This window comes from Telopea speciosissima, chromosome 3 (assembly GCF_018873765.1).
Source record: "Telopea speciosissima isolate NSW1024214 ecotype Mountain lineage chromosome 3, Tspe_v1, whole genome shotgun sequence".
Classification (NCBI taxonomy): Eukaryota; Viridiplantae; Streptophyta; class Magnoliopsida; order Proteales; family Proteaceae; genus Telopea; species Telopea speciosissima.
In genome coordinates, this window is record NC_057918.1 from 14,379,508 (window position 1) to 14,397,026 (window position 17,519).

General features: G+C 36.9%; 2 protein-coding genes and 1 long non-coding RNA gene across 3 annotated transcripts; all 3 read right to left on the bottom strand.

The window, feature by feature from the left end:
* Positions 1-363: 363 nt before the first annotated feature.
* On the bottom strand, positions 364-1,479 carry LOC122656677. The gene is made up of 3 exons (XR_006332137.1): positions 1,390-1,479; positions 651-884; positions 364-509 (listed from the first exon to the last, which is right to left on the bottom strand). It is a non-coding gene; the product is annotated as an uncharacterized LOC122656677 (long non-coding RNA).
* Positions 1,480-2,343: 864 nt separating this feature from the next.
* LOC122656670 (exocyst complex component EXO70E2) lies at positions 2,344-5,136 on the bottom strand. Its single transcript, XM_043851283.1, has one exon. It carries the CDS (start codon positions 4,512-4,514, stop codon positions 2,571-2,573), a length of 1,944 nt encoding a protein of 647 aa, XP_043707218.1. The 5' UTR covers positions 4,515-5,136; the 3' UTR covers positions 2,344-2,570.
* A 7,389-nt stretch (positions 5,137-12,525) lies between these two features.
* On the bottom strand, positions 12,526-16,810 carry LOC122656676 (serine carboxypeptidase-like 25). Its single transcript, XM_043851291.1, has 8 exons — positions 16,499-16,810; positions 16,204-16,416; positions 14,847-15,022; positions 14,375-14,665; positions 13,868-13,998; positions 13,135-13,230; positions 12,921-13,026; positions 12,526-12,669 (listed from the first exon to the last, which is right to left on the bottom strand). Exons 1-8 carry the CDS (start codon positions 16,746-16,748, stop codon positions 12,526-12,528), a joined length of 1,407 nt encoding a protein of 468 aa, XP_043707226.1. The 5' UTR covers positions 16,749-16,810.
* Positions 16,811-17,519: the final 709 nt, after the last annotated feature.

A 17,519-nucleotide genomic window follows, 5' to 3' on the forward strand; every position in this document is an offset into this window, starting at 1 on the left:
ACCAAGACGAGTTATACTTTATCGCAATCAAACAGACGCAACAAGGGGAGCAAAAACGGGATACAGTCAAACACCATGAAAACTTGCTAGCAAAATGATCAGAGTCAAAAACAAGAAAATTGACTCACTGAATGTAGTAAATATTAAACATCAGAAACCATATCTTTTTCACCCTGAGGTACAAAATCAAATTCAACCAAAAAAATCCTCATCTGATTCAATTATCAGTATTAAAATAAGGCCGTATTTTAAAAAATATAGCCTTATTATCCACGTCTGGGAAAATAAAATATAACTAGAAAATGGAATATCTATACCTGATTTCAGGCTTTCACCACCCAAAATGTCTTCCTATCAACCAAGCATCTGAAGCAAGCTGAAATTACCTCCAGCATTACTCTCATTCCCTCCAAGGACTGAAAACAAAGTACCCAACTAGTAACTGCACATCTGCACCAGACCTCTGAACATGCATTCTATGCTGTGAGAGAACCATAGAATTTGTTCACCTGTCGGAAGTAATTCAAATTCAAACCATGAAAAAAAGGGGGAATCCATGATATAAAGCTCCAGAAAACTAGAATTAAAAAAGGGCAGAGAAGCATAGGTGAAATCTTATTTTTGCATAGATTTAAGCCTTCAATTCTTACCTTCATGTGGATTTAGGTTAAGTTCTGTCTAATTGCCTGACCACTCTGTTAGCTATTCATCAGATGATGAAGCTGGTTTTCAAAGAAAAAGAGGAAAAGACTATTGCTTGTCTTCAACTGCACCAGGGGTGTGTGCAAATGATAACGGAAGGACAGGACTTCACAGTGCAGAGAGAACAAGAGTGGATATGGTGGCACCAGTGCAGCTGATGTCTTCACAGAGACAGCTGTGGCCTTCTAATGTCCAATTGACTCCATAATTCCCAATAAATTCACAAGGAAAATAAAAATTATGAAAAATGGGGAATGGCATAAGAAAGTTCTCGTGAAACAGTACAACTCCTCCGTACTCTACAGTATTGATGAGCAAAATTATTAAGAAAGGCATAAGAGGGAAAATGTTGTGCCAAAAGTAGTATCTCTTTATCAGGTTCTAAAAGTGGAATAAAGCACATAAGTTGTAAACTAGGATTTACAAATGTCAACTTGTAGGGGAGCTAGTCTACTATTGAATTAACAATGCCCACAAACTTAATCATTCAGCTACAGAGCTACTACACCCACTTGTATTTGTACAAAACACTGGCAAACCTATCACTTAGAGCCCATCAGACATACATTCTAATTGGGCTCCCTTTTTTTATAGGTAAAAACCATGTAAAGGAAAATTTTAAAGTAATAACTCTAATTCTTTTGTACTGAGTTTACTCTGAGTATTTTCCTTTGATGTTGTTCTTACCTGGAAACAACTGGAGCCCACGAAAACATTTTGTGCATGCTTGGCACAAGCATTGAGCATAGTCCCACACCCACCTGATGCCTGTTGCCCTTCTCTTCTCAGCCCCCAGAAGACCAAAAACCACATGACCATTCCAATGCATTTTTTTCGTCACAAGCATCCCAATGGCATGTCATGTCCCAATTTGCACTTGGAAGCTACCTACCACAACGTGGGCTTAAACATTTTTTATTGGTGCATGAACCATTTTCTTTGTAGGCAAACTTAAACCTGAGGAATAAAAGCCAAACAAAAACCAAAAGTTCGAGAGTACAGGCAATCTTAGTCTTCCATCTCTACCTGTTAGGCCATACAAAACAAATATCTTGAAACAGTAAAATTTTTATTTTTATTTTTTATTTTTGCGAGGTGTGGGGTTAGAAAACAGAAGAAAGTTATATGAGGAATAGGATATGTAGACTAGTGTAGTTCTCTAATGATTGAGTTGGCTCTAAAGAAGGAATTCAGGGGGTTGGATGCCAGCCAGCTGAGCATGGTTTCCATGCTTTTCTGTTCAGGGATGACAACTGAAGGAATGGTGGGTCTTATCCAGTTTTTATCACTGTGGTATCAGATGTAAATTATACCTTAAGGATAGGAAAAGAGGTTCAAGGGTGGAGGATGTGGGAGTTGTCAGAGTTATGACTTGCATTTTCAACTAAAATTTGACATGATCATATCTTAAAAGGTAGAAGATTGAGCTGTTCCCACAAAAATCCAATCCTCAAGAAGCTTCACCCTCAGCAATAATAACCTGATGGGATATGCTTGATCCTGACTCAATCACCGATGATTCAAGATAATAATGGGTTCCCAACATTATTGTTCTGTCCAAAAATTTGAACTGATGTACAAAACAGAAGTCAGGGACTAAAAGAGATAAAGTATCAAAAGCAGTAATGAAGCTGCATAATGTAAGTACAAACCAATAATTATACTTTCATTTGCAAGTCATAAAATTACAACAGCCAAAGTTTTCTTTAAAACCTACAGCTCCACCAGTATGATACAATACATGAAGCAACGTACCATTAATGTCCAAGTTTATGGACATGAACAACAACCATGAAATTATGGAAATAGAGAAAGACAAAAGAAAGGAAGAAACAATAAACTCTGAAACTCAACAATTGTTGAGTTCTTCACCTCCTGCGGGGTGTGTGCAATGATTTTGGGGACCCCTCAAAGAGATCCAAGAGGAAATTCTGCAGATCATCTGCATTGTACTTGATGTACTTGTCACTTTGCCTCCCACCATCCAGATGACTGGCATATCTCCCCACAAATGTCCGGTATGCCTGGATAACTTTCAGTGACACTGAGATCCGTAGATCCTCCCGAAGCTGAGGATCTGGGATCAACCACACTGTCTGGTTCTTGTAAACCTCCTCAAAAGCTAGATTAAAATTTCTAAACCGCTCTTTAAGAACTATTTTCGAGACAGAATTTGAACCTGGGTTGCAGATCCCCTCATCCTTCAGTAAAGAAAGGATAGAACTCCAAGTGGCTCTCTCATAACTCATTGCATGCTGCTGGAATTTCCTGTTGTGTTGTCGGATCCAATTATCCCCAAAAAGGGCTCCAAGTTCAGAACCCTTAACCTTTTGAACCATGTAACAGATGTTATTCATCAGGAAAAAGTGTTGCAGAGACTCATCCCTGTACAACCTGGATTTACCATCAAGGTTGGACTCTAGAACTGAAGTGATTGACCGTATATGGTGAGCCATGGAAGTACTGGAAGACGAGCACTTGTTCTCATTCTCCTCCTCTACAACAGGGTTGGTATTAGACAGTGAGGAAGCAGGATATTCATCATGGTTCTCAAGAAGACAATTAAGGGTATCACTGTAATCAGTAAGGACCTTGATGTAATTCATGACATATTTGGTCAGAGGGTGGATCCCACCTCCGGCAAAGGGATTCGTGGATGTGTTCGATTCAATTGCATTCTCAAATTCAAGAAAAGTACCCAGAACAGAATCACCCAATCTCCTTAGGACCTCATGGCACTCAATTCTGATTGAAGAACCAGTCTCATCAGAGAAAAGAGTTTCAATATCAGGGAGAAGTTCAGCCAGCACGTCGTACATGTCAAGAATCTTAAACAACTTTTCTGGTTGACGGGGACCAACTGCTATAGCATCACCAAAATTTAGGAGTTGCAACATTGAACCCTTTGATACCTCAGCAAAACAAACTGAATTAACTGATGCAAACTCCCCCAGTATCTGGTCGCAAAGCTGTTTCTCACTGGCAAGGTAAACACGCACAAAGATCTTCACTGCTCGTATCCATTTCTTGATCATGCAATTCAAGCTACTCCACTCCATCTTTAGCACATCTTCGATACTCAGTTTCTCCACTTCAAGAATGAATAAGCACTCATCCACCGCATCTTTTCGGATGCTAATGTAAGCCTGACAACATTCCTGATCATAATTTGATGCGACCATTGAACTTGCAATGCATTTGAGGTCAGGAATTACATCTGGATGGATCAAATCTATGATGAATTCCTCCAAGCCTTTGGAGGTAGTACTATCTCTACGAAGCGAGTCATTGCCCGAGTCATCTTCGACTGAGATGGTCGATTCCACGTCCACAAAATCTACTTCACAGCAACGGAAGGGCTTATGCTCAGGTTCAAAAGGTTGCCTATTCTGCACAAGTATGTGACTGAACTCTTCCTCAAGCTTAGCCATTCCCATTTGAAGAACACTGTGAGCCCGGTTAAGGAGCTTCACTGCTTCATTTTCATTCAAAGATAAAGTCCCCAAACTTTCCGTCAATCTTCGGACTTCCTCCACAGCTTGAAGATACTCAGAAGCTTCCCCTGAGCTGGAGTCCCATATCGACTGATCAGATTCCCAACTAGCAATCTTCTCCTGAACAGAGTCAAGTCGTTTTTCAATCTCATTTATCTCTCTCTTGTTTGCTGACAGTAGAGTCATGGTGGACAATCGAGAGCCAAGTTCTTCCAGAATTTTCTTCACATCATCAGTCAAGTTACTATTTGTCCCTAATGCCGTTACAATGTGTTGTGCCGCTGCAATGACATGATCGTCATCTTTACAATCTGCCATAGCATGTAAACTAGAGCAGCAAGAATCACGTGGCCCAAATGAAGCCTTGAATTCCTGAAACCAAAGCTATCTCCTAGAATGAAAACTGAAATGCTTCTTGCCAAATCCGAACTCAAGCTGGCATGTGGCGTAATGGAATAATAGTGACAGGAATTTGGGAACTTCCCAACAGTGAAAAGATCCACTATCCAGTAGGCATGATTAAGAAATTGAAATTAGATTGAAACAATCAAAATAGATCCCCTCACAAGAAGCAAATAAATTGAGAGGAACTGCAGAGAAGGTGTTTGGGAACAATTTCACAAAATTTGATCAGAGAACGACAAAGAGTCAAGTGCAAGAATTTCAGGAACCTCTCTTGTATAATCACAAATCGATGGAAGAACGGAATAGAAATAAAAGGACCAAAAGAGAGTGAAGATACCAAAATCAGTTGCCTAGAAAAAGGAGTAAACCCACCAGTTTCTTCTGAGCTACTGTTTTAATCTCGAACAAGCAACTACGGATATGAAGAGAAATTGGAAGCTTTTGTCAGTTCCCAATGCGCAGGAGACCCTTACAGCTGCGTGACCAATTACTTAAGATCTTAAAAAAGACCCAATAATATTGGACACAGAACCTTCAAAGTTCAAACCCATGTAAAAACTACACACTCTTGCCACTATTCCTTCGTTTTGAAATCCTTTCGTCCTCCAGAAAATAAGATCCTCGCAGACAGTAGAAAATCAAAGCTGAGACAATCGAACAAGGATCCCTACGAACTTCAAATACTTAACCAACAGAGAATCGAGCAGTAATTTGAGCAAGAAATTGTAAATGCTCGAAAACTTCACACAAGATTCAACCAAAACCCTTAATTGTTCGTTGTTGGAAATCAATAGATACCCAAAAAGAAAACCAAAATAGAATTTTGGAGCTTATAAAGAGAAGTGATTGGCGTGCAAAACAACAACAAATCAAATTAACAATATCTGACAGGAATCATCAGAGAAATTAGATAAGAAATAACGTGGAAGCTAACAGAGATAGAAACTATATAAAGAGGAAACAGAAAGAAAGCGAGAAGGAAAAAACCTCAAAACCCTCTTCGGAGAAACTTCTTCTATGGCGTATTTATCCAACTTCAACTCTTTTGTACGGAGGCTTGGGGGAAGGGCTCACAGATTCACAGCTGTTTTGAAAATGTTGACTAAAATATATGAATTGTCCAAAATGGTCTTAGTTCAGTAGTGTAATTACAAAATTACCATTGATTTTTTCCACTATTTCTGCATTCAATTTTGACTTACATTTATCTTTCAATGTTTCTTTTCTTTAAAAACATTAGTAGTAGAAGTCTTCTTCAAAATTTTTGAAAATTTCAACCTTCTAGTAAACATTGAATTGAAAATGGAATAAGTTTGAAGAGGTGGGGTTTGTTTAATATTTGATATAAAACAAGTGGAGTATGTTTTATAGATGATCTTGTCCATAAGATATTCATGAATGGTTTATCTATTTGAATCACATAGTGGGTCCACGTGGGACGAAGGAAGAATTGATGGGTTTAGGTGAGTTGGAATGAACATGGAGAAGAGTGGGAAAAGCATTATCGATTTTATATAATAAAAAATAAAATAATTATGATTTTAGATGAATGTATTTTTCTTTTATCTACGGTGGAATAAAACTTTCTCTAGAGTCAAATGATTCAAGTTTCAATTCAATTGACGTTGATCAAGTGATAAAGATTTAATTCATAAAAATCCAAGATCACGAGAAAGTGTGTTAAATGTTTAGAATGCCAAGAAGGTTCATGATTATAAATAAACATTCTTTCATATATCGAATGGTTAAAATTGATATAGCACTTCCACATGGCGCAACTAGGTGTGAGTCACATATACTTTATGGGCGGGATTATCGATAAAACCTTTTGCCTGAAATAAGTTTATCATCTGGTGAAGTCAAACAAGTATACCTGGGAACTAGGAAGCAAACCAAAATGCTATTATAGATTTTAATCTTAGTCTCATATCGTCTGAAAAAAGGAATAGTTTTACTAGTGACACTTAATTTTCGTCAGAAGGTCATGTTGCAGCTACCTCCCACATCCACCTCATTGGTTAAACTTCACAGAACAAGTAGCTGAAATGGTTTTTCAAGGATACCAGAGTCTTGAAGTAAACTATGCAGGTTGGTCGTTCATTATCTTGCTAAATGGGAGTCTCAACTTTTGTGTAGCCGGTTTTGTTTGTTTGTTTTTTTTTTTTTTTTTGTTTTTTTGTTTTTTTTTTGAAGACAAGAGAGGTATCCGACTTTAATAATTGTGAATATGCATCTGAAGTTGTGAGTATTTAGAATGGGCTTGAGATAGCGACGGACCAGGGATTGCAGATTAAAAAAGTGTGGTGTGCTTCTCAAGAGATAGCTAACTTCCTCCCATATCCATCAACCAAGCCTTGGCCATGGTACGCCTGTACTTAAGGAGCTGTTACGTATAAATAGTTTAGGCCAAGATATAAATTATAGGTCCTCTCCACATCCATTTTGTCAATTATTAGCTGGTATTCTGGCCAAATCCGCTAGTATGTCCAAAGCAATGTACATGTTTTGTTGATAGTTTCTCTAATATATATTTCCCTTTTCATAAAAAAAAACCAAAAAAGTAGCTGAAATGGTTATAAAATGAATGCAGCAATGTCTTATAAGAATATAAAAGTGCTAAATTAGTTAGGATCAATGTGAATGATATTTTTATAGGTGTATTTAGAACATGTAACGTTCTTTTGACCATTCATTGTCTTATTCTCAAAAGATTTTAAGTAAAGATAAATGAAAAATATTTTCAAAATAATTTGAAAATGACTTAAATCATATCATTTTCAAGGAGTGTCATTGTCGATTTTTTTTCCTGTCTTGTTTCCTACCCGGTATAGTGGTCCAGTTCCTCTCATAGGAAGGCGGAAATGACGTTTTAACCTCCGTCAGGCAGTGTGTTTGAGCAGGGGGTTAGGTCGTCATTTCTCACCCCTTATGAGAGGAACTAGACGTGCCAAATAGAAAATAAGAGACGATAATGATCCATCATTGTCTTACGATCTTTTCAACTACACATGAAATGATAAAATTTAATCCTCGTTCAAAAAAACAAGTGAACAAATTTATTAAACTAAAGAGAGTAAAAAGGTAAAAATACCAATTATTTGAGACCTTAAACCAAGGTGTCAATAAGAAATTCCCTTAAAAAAAAAAATCCCTTGTTACTACGAAATAAATAAATAAATAAAATCTGAAACTAATAGTGTTTTATAATTATTAGAGAGAGTGATTTCCTAATTTAGCGGTCTTAATTCAATATTTCGGGATGTGTTAGATAGTGAATTGAGCATGGAACAAAAACTCGACCGAAACCTGTTGAAACCACCGAGTTAACTCGGTTTCCAAGGTTTCGAGACGAGTTGAAGGGGGATTTTTTAAAATCCCTGGATTCGATCGGGTTTTGATGGTTTCGACTCTTTTCGAACATATTTCGGTGGTTTCAACACATATGCCCATTAAAACTAGGAGAAACTTGGCTCGAAACTAGGACAATCAGGTATTTATGCCAGAAACCAGGACAGACACTTAGTTATGTCTAATATCATTTAAGTAAATGATATTTACTTAAGATATTATTCATAAATAAGCAAATACCCCCTGTTTGAATCCAATAAAAATAGTTAAAAAATAAAATTCTAAAAAGAAAAAAAGTCAATCCCCCAGTTCAAGAACAAAAATCAGATTTTCGACGATAGGTGCAATTTTCAACTTTCTAATGCTGAGGTTTTCTCAAATCTAAAAATTCTATAAATCTTAATATGGTAAAACATTGCTAAAAACCAAAAGTGCGGTAAATATTCATTTGTTTTGATGTCTAAAAACATATTTTCATTCAAAGCAATTTGACAGAATTCACGTACGCCAAATTAAGTTTGACCGGTACATAACTTCTTCAATATAAATCAGATTTAAGTAATATTTAATTTATTGAAAAGCTGTCAAAACAAAGCTTTATAACAAATCCAAGATTGTTTATATCTCATTTATATTGAAGGAGTTATGTTCCGGTCAAACCTTATTTGATACCATGTCCAAGAACAATATACAGTATCAAACTTGAATCAAAACCACAAGTAATATTTGTAGTGTTCTCTATGTGAAATTAATACATGGATTGAGTTTAAAGTATAAAAAATAGGCAACACAACAAGAATCAGGGGGAAAAAAAAAATAACTTTTGGGCCTCGAAACCAAGGTTCAAGTTAGCTAGGAGAAAGTCCCAAGTTTCGATCGAAATATGGTTGAAATCGAGACGAACTCGTTTTCTGGCTGGTCAAAACCTAGTCGAAACCCGAGTTTTAGAACCTTGGAATTGAATAATCAATTCAATCTTTCAATTATTAAACATTATTTGTTTCAAATTTAATTGGTCGGTCTCAGTTCAATCTTTCGGGGAGTGCTAGATATTGAATTGAGTAATAAATTCAATCTTTCAATTATTAAACACAATTGGGATTTTCTTATTGACAATTGCTCCACATAGTTCTCCGTCGTCATTTCGCCCTTCTCTGTGTTTGGACGAAGCAAACAAACAACGGGCAGAGAGAAGATTCCTTGAAAGGTAACATGACCCCTACGCCAGCGAAGGGCAATGGAAGCGTCGACAGAAGCATTAATAAGGACGAGATTTTTGCCTTTCAGGCTTCCATAGGGGGTGAGGCGATCATTTCGCCCCCCCCCCTCCCCATGTGTCTGGGTGCAACCTATGCTCCCGGATACCATAGGGGGCAAAATGACCTCCCCACCCCTCATGAAAGGCAAAAATTCCACCCTCAAGATGCTGATGCACATACTCTCAAAGACTGTTTCATGCACTGGCTCCTGCGCTCCCCCACAGTGAACACTCTCCTGTGTATATATATTTTACCACATTGTACTTAACTACTTATTTGTCTTTTATCTCGGCTGGTACAAAACAAGGAGTTCCTTGGGTAGGCCCATGCCAAACATAGACTTTATAACCACACGAAGTAGGGATTTTCCACCTAGTTTTTTTTTGGTTAAATGGTCCCAAAAAACCTAGACATGTCTCCAAGTTAGAGCACTTATAACACAATTATTGTGAGGAAAATGAGCTGATACAAATGGAATAGGTCCAATTCTTTTTTTCTTTTGTTTTAGTACTTCTCTAGTTTTAAATTTATGTAGAAACATTAATGACTTAGGAGATGGCATTATCATCAACAATCTCAATAAATCATAGGTACATAGACATGTAATTTGTCTTGTAGGACAAAAGAAGTTTCATATCACAACCATCATTAGTAACTGCTCTCGAACAATTAGGATATTATTTATTTATTTTTTTTTAAATTCAAGTTTTAATTCTAGTTGTAACATGATGTTAGGGGATTCAAATTAACATCTTCTCAGAAAAAATATTATAAGAGGAGTATACACGAACGTTCTTTGTCTGGGAACACATCTAGGTGCAGGCCGTGCCCAACACATGGGGCAGGACAAGGACACGATTTGGGTCATTGGGATTTTGGGGGGGAGGAGGATGGTCACTTAAAGAAGCTTTTTTGTTTTTTTTTTTGAGAATGAAAAGGGAAATTGACCCAGTCAATGTCATGAAAAGGGGGAAAGGGTGTCCACAGTATTCGGCTTGACAAATGAATCAAAGGAAGAAGTTTTCCATGGAGATAGATTACTCAGTCTTTTTTTTCTATTATTTTCTCTTTCCTATACAAACCTGTGGTCCTAGTAGATATTATGTGTTTTGGGTACATTACATGTCATTTCTGGTTTTCAAACAAAACTCAAATCATCTTCTGGTTTTTTAAAATACTCAAATTACCTCATGTATTAGACCTCAATATGACAAATTAGTCCCTACCATTAGTTTTATGCTGTTAAGTGATGATGTCAATCAGTTAAATAAATTTAAATCCCTAAACTATCCTTGATCAGTATTAATTCTAATGTTTAAGTACAAGGATAAAATATTCCTTTCACACCAATAACTAACAATAGACTAATACCGTTACTATAAAGGGGGACGGATGAGTATTTTCAAAAATCAAGGGGTGATTTGAGTTTCGTTTGAAAACCAACGGTTGATATGTAAGTTAACTTATAGAGATTTTTTTTTGGGTTGAACTTATAGAGACAGAGTATCGTTCAAGGCTCCACCTCCTTAGCTTTACTAGCTAACCACTTAAACCAACTTATCAAAAAAAAAAAAAAAACCACTTAAACCACAAAACTACCTCATGCTTTATTTTAAATATTAAAAAATTATTATTATTTCAAATTAAAAATAAAGTATTCAAAACAATAGAAAGACATCTTTTTGGCCACGCCATTTCCAGTGGTCGTACATAGATGATATCGTTCTTGTGTTGCCATTGGTGTGATGTGAAAGATAATATCTCTAGATGACGTGGGAAACCCTCTCCCATAAATTAAAATTGAACCTTAAAGTTGTCGAACAATAATTTTTGATTGATGATAAATAGATATGACTTTTGTTCTCCATACCATAGAAAATTAAGAACAATGAGTTAAATATATTCAACTTTTTACCTTGTGTTCTAAACTGCTGGATTATGGAATGCTTACGACCTCACCACTAGAGGACCATTGCATTTAGATGGAATCATATGATCCTCTCATAGTAGATATTTATTTCAATCGTTTAAAATGTTGAATAAAATTGATTTATAGATTGCTATGCTTTTTTATTAAAATTTGTCACAAAATATAGCATTACTTGTGCACCATTTATCTACCATTTTTTTAATGGAAGATAAATATCTGCCATTCGAAATATATATAAAGATGCCAGTTGACATTCATGTGTCTTAGGTTGTGTTTGGTATGCATTCTATGCCGATTTTTCATTTTTGAATTGGATGATAAAACAACTATTTTTATCGTCTGTAAAATGCAAAATCGACCTAAAATGCATTTCAAGAATGCTTACCAAACACAGTGTTACCAAACGCAGTGTTAGTGTACATGTGATTGTTTGTGTGCGTGTATATGTCTATATTAAATTGAAGATAGCTAATAAAGGGCGCACCCAGTGGATGAGACTTCTCCCACTTGAGGTCTGAGGAAGATCATAACTCATAATGAAAGCAACCTTACAATTAGGATGTGCCACCCTTGCACTACATACAAGTCCTAAATTTGGTAGGTTTATGGTTCTGGTTGCGTTAGTTTGGGCTGGCCAGATCCAACTTAGAACGAAATTTCAATTATTTTTTTATGTTTTCCTTTAATTTTCTCTTCGAAATTTTTATAAAATCATATTTGCAATTTGTAACTCCAAATTTTGTAATCTATATGTTGTTGGAAAGCTTATTCCTAGTACTATCTACTAATGTTAAAAATAAATTTTTTTTTTTGGCCTAAATGAATTATAAAAAATTATTTAAAAGTGAATTCCACAAGTCAATATTGGAATATTTCATGAAAGGGAGAATGTTCGAGGGTGCAGGCTGTGCCCAGACATATAGGGGTGGGCGCAATGACCACCCTACCCCCTTGAGTGGCGGGCCTATGTGTCTGGGCGCATCCTGCGCTGTGGCACAGAGAGCATGAGCCCTTCATGAAATATAGTCTTTTGAAGTATTTTTTCAAACCATTTTCAACTACGAGGGTTTCATAATGAGAAACCACCTAACCATGAAACTTAAAAGACCGATTTCAACGAAGTTTTACTTGTTAACCCTATCAGGGGCAATTTAGTAATTTAACACCTGTAAAACATTTTAAGGTGAACCGGGGCACCAAGAACAAATCCACCAAAATAGAGGAAACTTTATAGAGCAATGGATGTAGTGAGAACATCAAATATCACCTACTTTTCTCTCCTTATAATTCCCTCAATTGAGATGGAAGTCAATACAAGCCATACAAGCTACACAAATAACCTTCTTGAGATAAATTACATTTTTCTTGGTCAAAGAATGGATTTCTCCTATAATTTTGGTAGAGGTGTCCCACTTAGAAATGATTTGATGAGCTGAAGGGCTTCTTGGGGTTTATAAAGTGGGACTTCATGACCTGCCCCCCTCACTGTTGCAAAGGTTAGCCCTTCATATACCTCTGTCCATCCTCCCACCTTCACAAAACCATAAACAATCATTCATTCCCCTTAGATAAGCACTTATAAGCATACAATTCAAGAAAACCTTTAGGCAGTGTTTGGTATGCATTCTAGGTGGATTTCGCATTCTCGGATGATAAAAACAACTATTTTTATCATTCGAGAATGCAAAATCGAGCATAGCAAACACAACATTACTGTCCTCCATAGCAAACACAACATTACTGTCATCTGTAAATCAATAGTAATAGTAGTGGTAGTAGTACCTGGTTGTTCACATACCATGGATACCATGGAATTTTGGTTGTCAAATTAAGCTGAGCAAGGGAGTATTTGGTGGAAGTAACCGACACCACAGAATCCACGTCACCACTGTAATTAATGTACAGTTTTATAGTAAAACCATCAATTAATAAAGAAGTAAGAATGAGTAAGAAATATTGAGAAGCTTGGAATTAATAATGTGCAGTAGACACCAACCTGTACACCCAAATTTTCAAACCACCAGCAATCATCTCATTGTAGATTGGCAGAATCGAAAGATCTGAGTCTTTCCACTGTTGATTTAGATCCCAACTGCAGTAAATATATGGACACTTATTAGAATTAAATTATCAGGTAATCACTTGAAAATGGATCAGAACAGTTTATGAGAATGGACTGCGTATGTATTAAGCTTCCATCTTAACACCAATTGGTTCAAAGTGGAATGACCTCTTGTGGTTCTTATACTTGAAAGTTGGAGCACTCAAAACCAATGTGAGATTATTACCTCAATACTCCCCTTTATGTGCAGGCCTTCTTGGGCTCTGTCTTTGTGGGTGGAGTAGGGGATCGATATCGTCTCTTGTTCCTTGCTCGAGGGAGGTTAAAACGTCATTTTCACCTCCCTATGAGAGGAACTGGACCACTGTACCGGGTAGGGAATAGGACAGAAAAAAAATTCATGGAATAGGGTCCATCGTCGTCAGAGGCTCAATGTATCCGCTTTGATACCATATTAAGCTTTCATCTTAAAACCAATTGATTCAAAGTAGAATGGGCTCTTATGGCTCTTCTTATACTTGACAGTCGGAACACCCAATACTTGATGTGGGGTTATTACCTCAATAATATGTCAGCTTAACTAATATATGAAGCTTTCTCCAATAAGAAATTATTCAAGAAAACAATGTAAAAAACTGAAAAGAGAAAGAAAGATAAAAAGGGTTACTTGCAAGCACTCCATTTATAAGGGATTTTAGTTGTGTTGGCATGGAGGGCTTTCTGCACATCTGGTCTGTTGTAATAAATCTCAGCATAATTTTCTGTACAAGGATCAAATCCTGCCATCTGTCCGGGAATCTGATTTAAAAAAAAAAAAAAAAATCAAGAGGCAAAGAAATGTTAAGATTGTAGCCAACAAATTCAGATATATATGGATGATCAGTCTTGAACATCTCGGTCTCGGTATAGGTTGGATCGGATTGATCGATACTGATCGGGATCGCCCAAACTCGGACAAATATGACACTTTTGTCTTTGTTTTTTTATTAAAAAGCTTTTTTTAAAAAAATTTTTACCCTTGTCTGTATAGTTGGAACGAATCGATAGTAGGATCGGTCTCGACCAATTTCAATCCGATCCAACCAAAATCGACCGATCCGATCTGATACCTCAAACCATGGTCTTGAAGGATTTCATTTTGTTGTTTATAAATATTTCAGTTTAGTAAAAATACCGAAAAAGGTAGTAGATGAGGCAAATGCAAGATCCTTTGGGCAGCATTATTGGTGCCACTTGATGACTTGATGCATCTAGGTACAAATATGTTGTAGCGATCAATTTGTCCAATTTCTTTCGCGACGTATTGATTTATCAATTTACACGCAACCGAACCGTTGTTTTTTGTATGGTAATCGCATTTGTTGAGTAGCTGTCTATGCGATTCATCAGAGATAAGGGCATGGGTCCACAAGTAGTCGACTAAGCCAAGGTTATCTTGGTTGTTGTCTATAAGTGCGTTACCAACCTACAAGACAAAGACATTTTTTGTAGGTAAAGTGAGACAGACTATGAAATACCACTTACGGGTCCAATCCAAAAGCCTGAAGCTATTAGGTTGGGAAGTCCAGTTGTATATGAAGATACATCCAAGGTTCCAAATAATTGATGCGAGATTATATATATACTCAAGAAGATAGAAAGATTACCATTATCCCTTTGAGATTTATAGGATACTTAGTCCTTGAATTATATGTCATAATCTCTTTGGCCAATTGGGGTACGTAATGCCCGGCATAGCTCTCTCCCGTCAAATAAATATCTCGTTGTTTGTAGTGTGGAAACCGGTCCAACCATCTGATAACGAATTCCAATGCCTCCGTTGCTGAAACACAACTTCCATCAATTAGATCATACATACTACTATACTAAATGAATTACTTAAAATGCTCTTTAATTAATTTAAATGAAATCTAGAACATTAATGTAGGACTAATAATAAGGGAAAATTTCATATACCTCCCTTGCATTGAGGTATGACTAATATACACTTAATTTCACCCGTGAGGTTTGGAAAATTTCACGTACCTCCATTGTTTTCTAAACTAAGTAACAAAAACAACCAGTTTGTTAACGGTACACGTTAAACATTAAAATTGTGTTTTAATTGACCAAAATACCCTCATCTTCCCCAAATCGTTTAAGATTTGAATAAACTTGCAACTTATTTTTCCCAAAACATTTCCCCAAAACTTGCAACTCATCTTTCCCCAAACCTGCAAATTCACTTCAATGGTTTCAAGTTTAAGAAAAAAATAAATTCAAATAGATCTTCACAAGCCAGATTCATGCTCGCCATTAATCGAAAGGAAGAAGAAATCAAGCCGAACCAAGAATTGAAAAAGGAAGACTCAGAAGAATGGTTTTGAAACCCTCTACTCTCTTTTGATTCCGGTCTAAACTATGCATGCCTTGTTCATGAAAGATCGATGAATTGAACAAGGCACTGGGAGCATCTTTCTTACCCCTGAGTGTCCCAGAGTTTAACGGATCAACTAAGGCCTTTACTGCATTGGAACGCAAGCAATTTTTATCTTGTATTCTTCCAATACCGATAGACTAAATAAAGTTGTAGAAGAGTTCTCTATTTTAACGTTTAAAAGGCACCGAAATCAAGGAAGGGTTTCAAGGCCTGTAGCATCCACAGAAAGGTGGCTGCTACTGTTGATGGCAGCAAACTCGATTGAGATATGAGAGAGAGAGAATCTTCAACAGTCCCTCTCTTCCGATTCCTCCTTGTTTTCCTTGAAACCCTCTTCTGAAACTCAATATTTTAAGGGTTTTTTTTTTTTTTTTTTTTTTCCAAAACCCCTAAACGATTTAGGGAAGATGAGGCCATTTTGATCAATTAACACAATTTTAACAGGTAATGTCTACAGTTAATGGAATGTAAGACCAGACAAACGAGTGAAACAACAATCGAAGTGATCAAAACCACATAAATAAGGTAGCATTCTTATGGAATTTCCCTTTAACCATAATGAAATCAGTAAGTGGATCATATACCAGTGCGTTGATCGCCTGTGTTGAGGATATCGGACGTTGCGTTGGTTGTGTTGGTGTAAGAGAAGCCGACGCCGGCCGGAGATTCAATGAAAAGTAGGTTGGCTACAGTGTTCCATGAGAACTTATTGAGGTACAAACCCGTCCCATTCTTCTTGATCTTGAATGGGCCTATCTCCTCCGAAGCTCCAAAAGCCAACGAAGAGCAACCAGGCCCTGTATATAGAGTAAATCAGAGAGGGCTGAGAGTGGAAAACAAGAGAGGATCGAGAGAGAGAGAGAGAGAGAGAGAGATGACCTCCATTGAACCAAATGACCAAAGGTTTGGACTCAGGGAGAGAAACTGCTTCAGTGTGCCAAGAGAAAAGAGCTCTGCCGGCCACTTTATTAACAGTAACATAGCCAGAGTAATGCTGAAATGAGACTTTGGGTTGTCCTGGAAGTTTAATTATTCGATCTGCTTCTGCTTCTCCTTCTGCCCCAGTTGACACAACAAGGAATATATAGGCCATGGCCACAAATAGTATCTCCCTCTTACCCGAAGCCATGCCTATCACTATGAAGTCCAAAAGACTTCAAGTATTGGAGGAAGAAGAAGAAGAAGAAGCAGAGGTGAGAAGGGCAATATCTTATTAATTAAGTCTAGGAAGGAAGTTGTCCAAGAGAGCTTTATCTATGTATGGGTTAAATGAGAGTTAGTTTTAATAACCCGAGTCCTTAGGAGATAGGAGGACCTGAAGATACGTTGGGATATGGTTGGTTATCTTCTTAAGTTGTAAGAAGTGGCTTTAAAAAGTCTTAATTTTAAGGGTAGGTCTTGATTGAAGGAGTCCTTCAAATGGGTGAAATTGGAGGAATTAGGGAGTGTCTTTAGGAGTTTGACTCGAGTCTGGATCAGGGTCCTAATAACACAAAGACCCTAACTAACATCCTTGTACGGTTTGTGATTTGATTCGAGATGATGAATTGGACCCGGGAACCGGGACCCAAGACCCGCAGTTTCATTGGACCTCCAACAAATTGATTCAGACCTAGAATTGCATCATATTATTTATTTATTTTAGTTTACGATTAATTGTTTAATGTTATTGAACGTAGTTTTAAGATTCTTATTATTTCAGATTTTTATTTAGTTAATGAGTCAGTTCAAGCCTATGGATAGTTATTTAATAAATATAGATTCTCAAGGAATAGAGTTTTCTAAGGTGGATGAAGTCAAATTTGGCTCCCATCCAGCCCCGTGGCAGGAGTTGGAGGATCCAGCCTAGCCAAAACATGGGTGTTTGGGTCATTTCATAGGCAGGCCTCACCCTATGAAA

What these genes read in the sequence shown, in the direction of transcription:
- LOC122656670 (XM_043851283.1), bottom strand. Translation starts at nt 4,514, where the DNA reads ATGGCAGATTGTAAAGATGACGATCATGTCATTGCAGCGGCACAACAC.
- LOC122656676 (XM_043851291.1), bottom strand. Translation starts at nt 16,748, where the DNA reads ATGGCTTCGGGTAAGAGGGAGATACTATTTGTGGCCATGGCCTATATA. An exon ending in CACAGGCGATCAACGCACTG is followed by an intron (nt 15,023 to 16,203) that starts GTATATGATCCA and finishes GTTGTGTTTCAG; the next exon opens with CAACGGAGGCATTGGAATTC. An exon ending in TAAATCTCAAAGGGATAATG is followed by an intron (nt 14,666 to 14,846) that starts GTAATCTTTCTA and finishes TTTGTCTTGTAG; the next exon opens with GTTGGTAACGCACTTATAGA.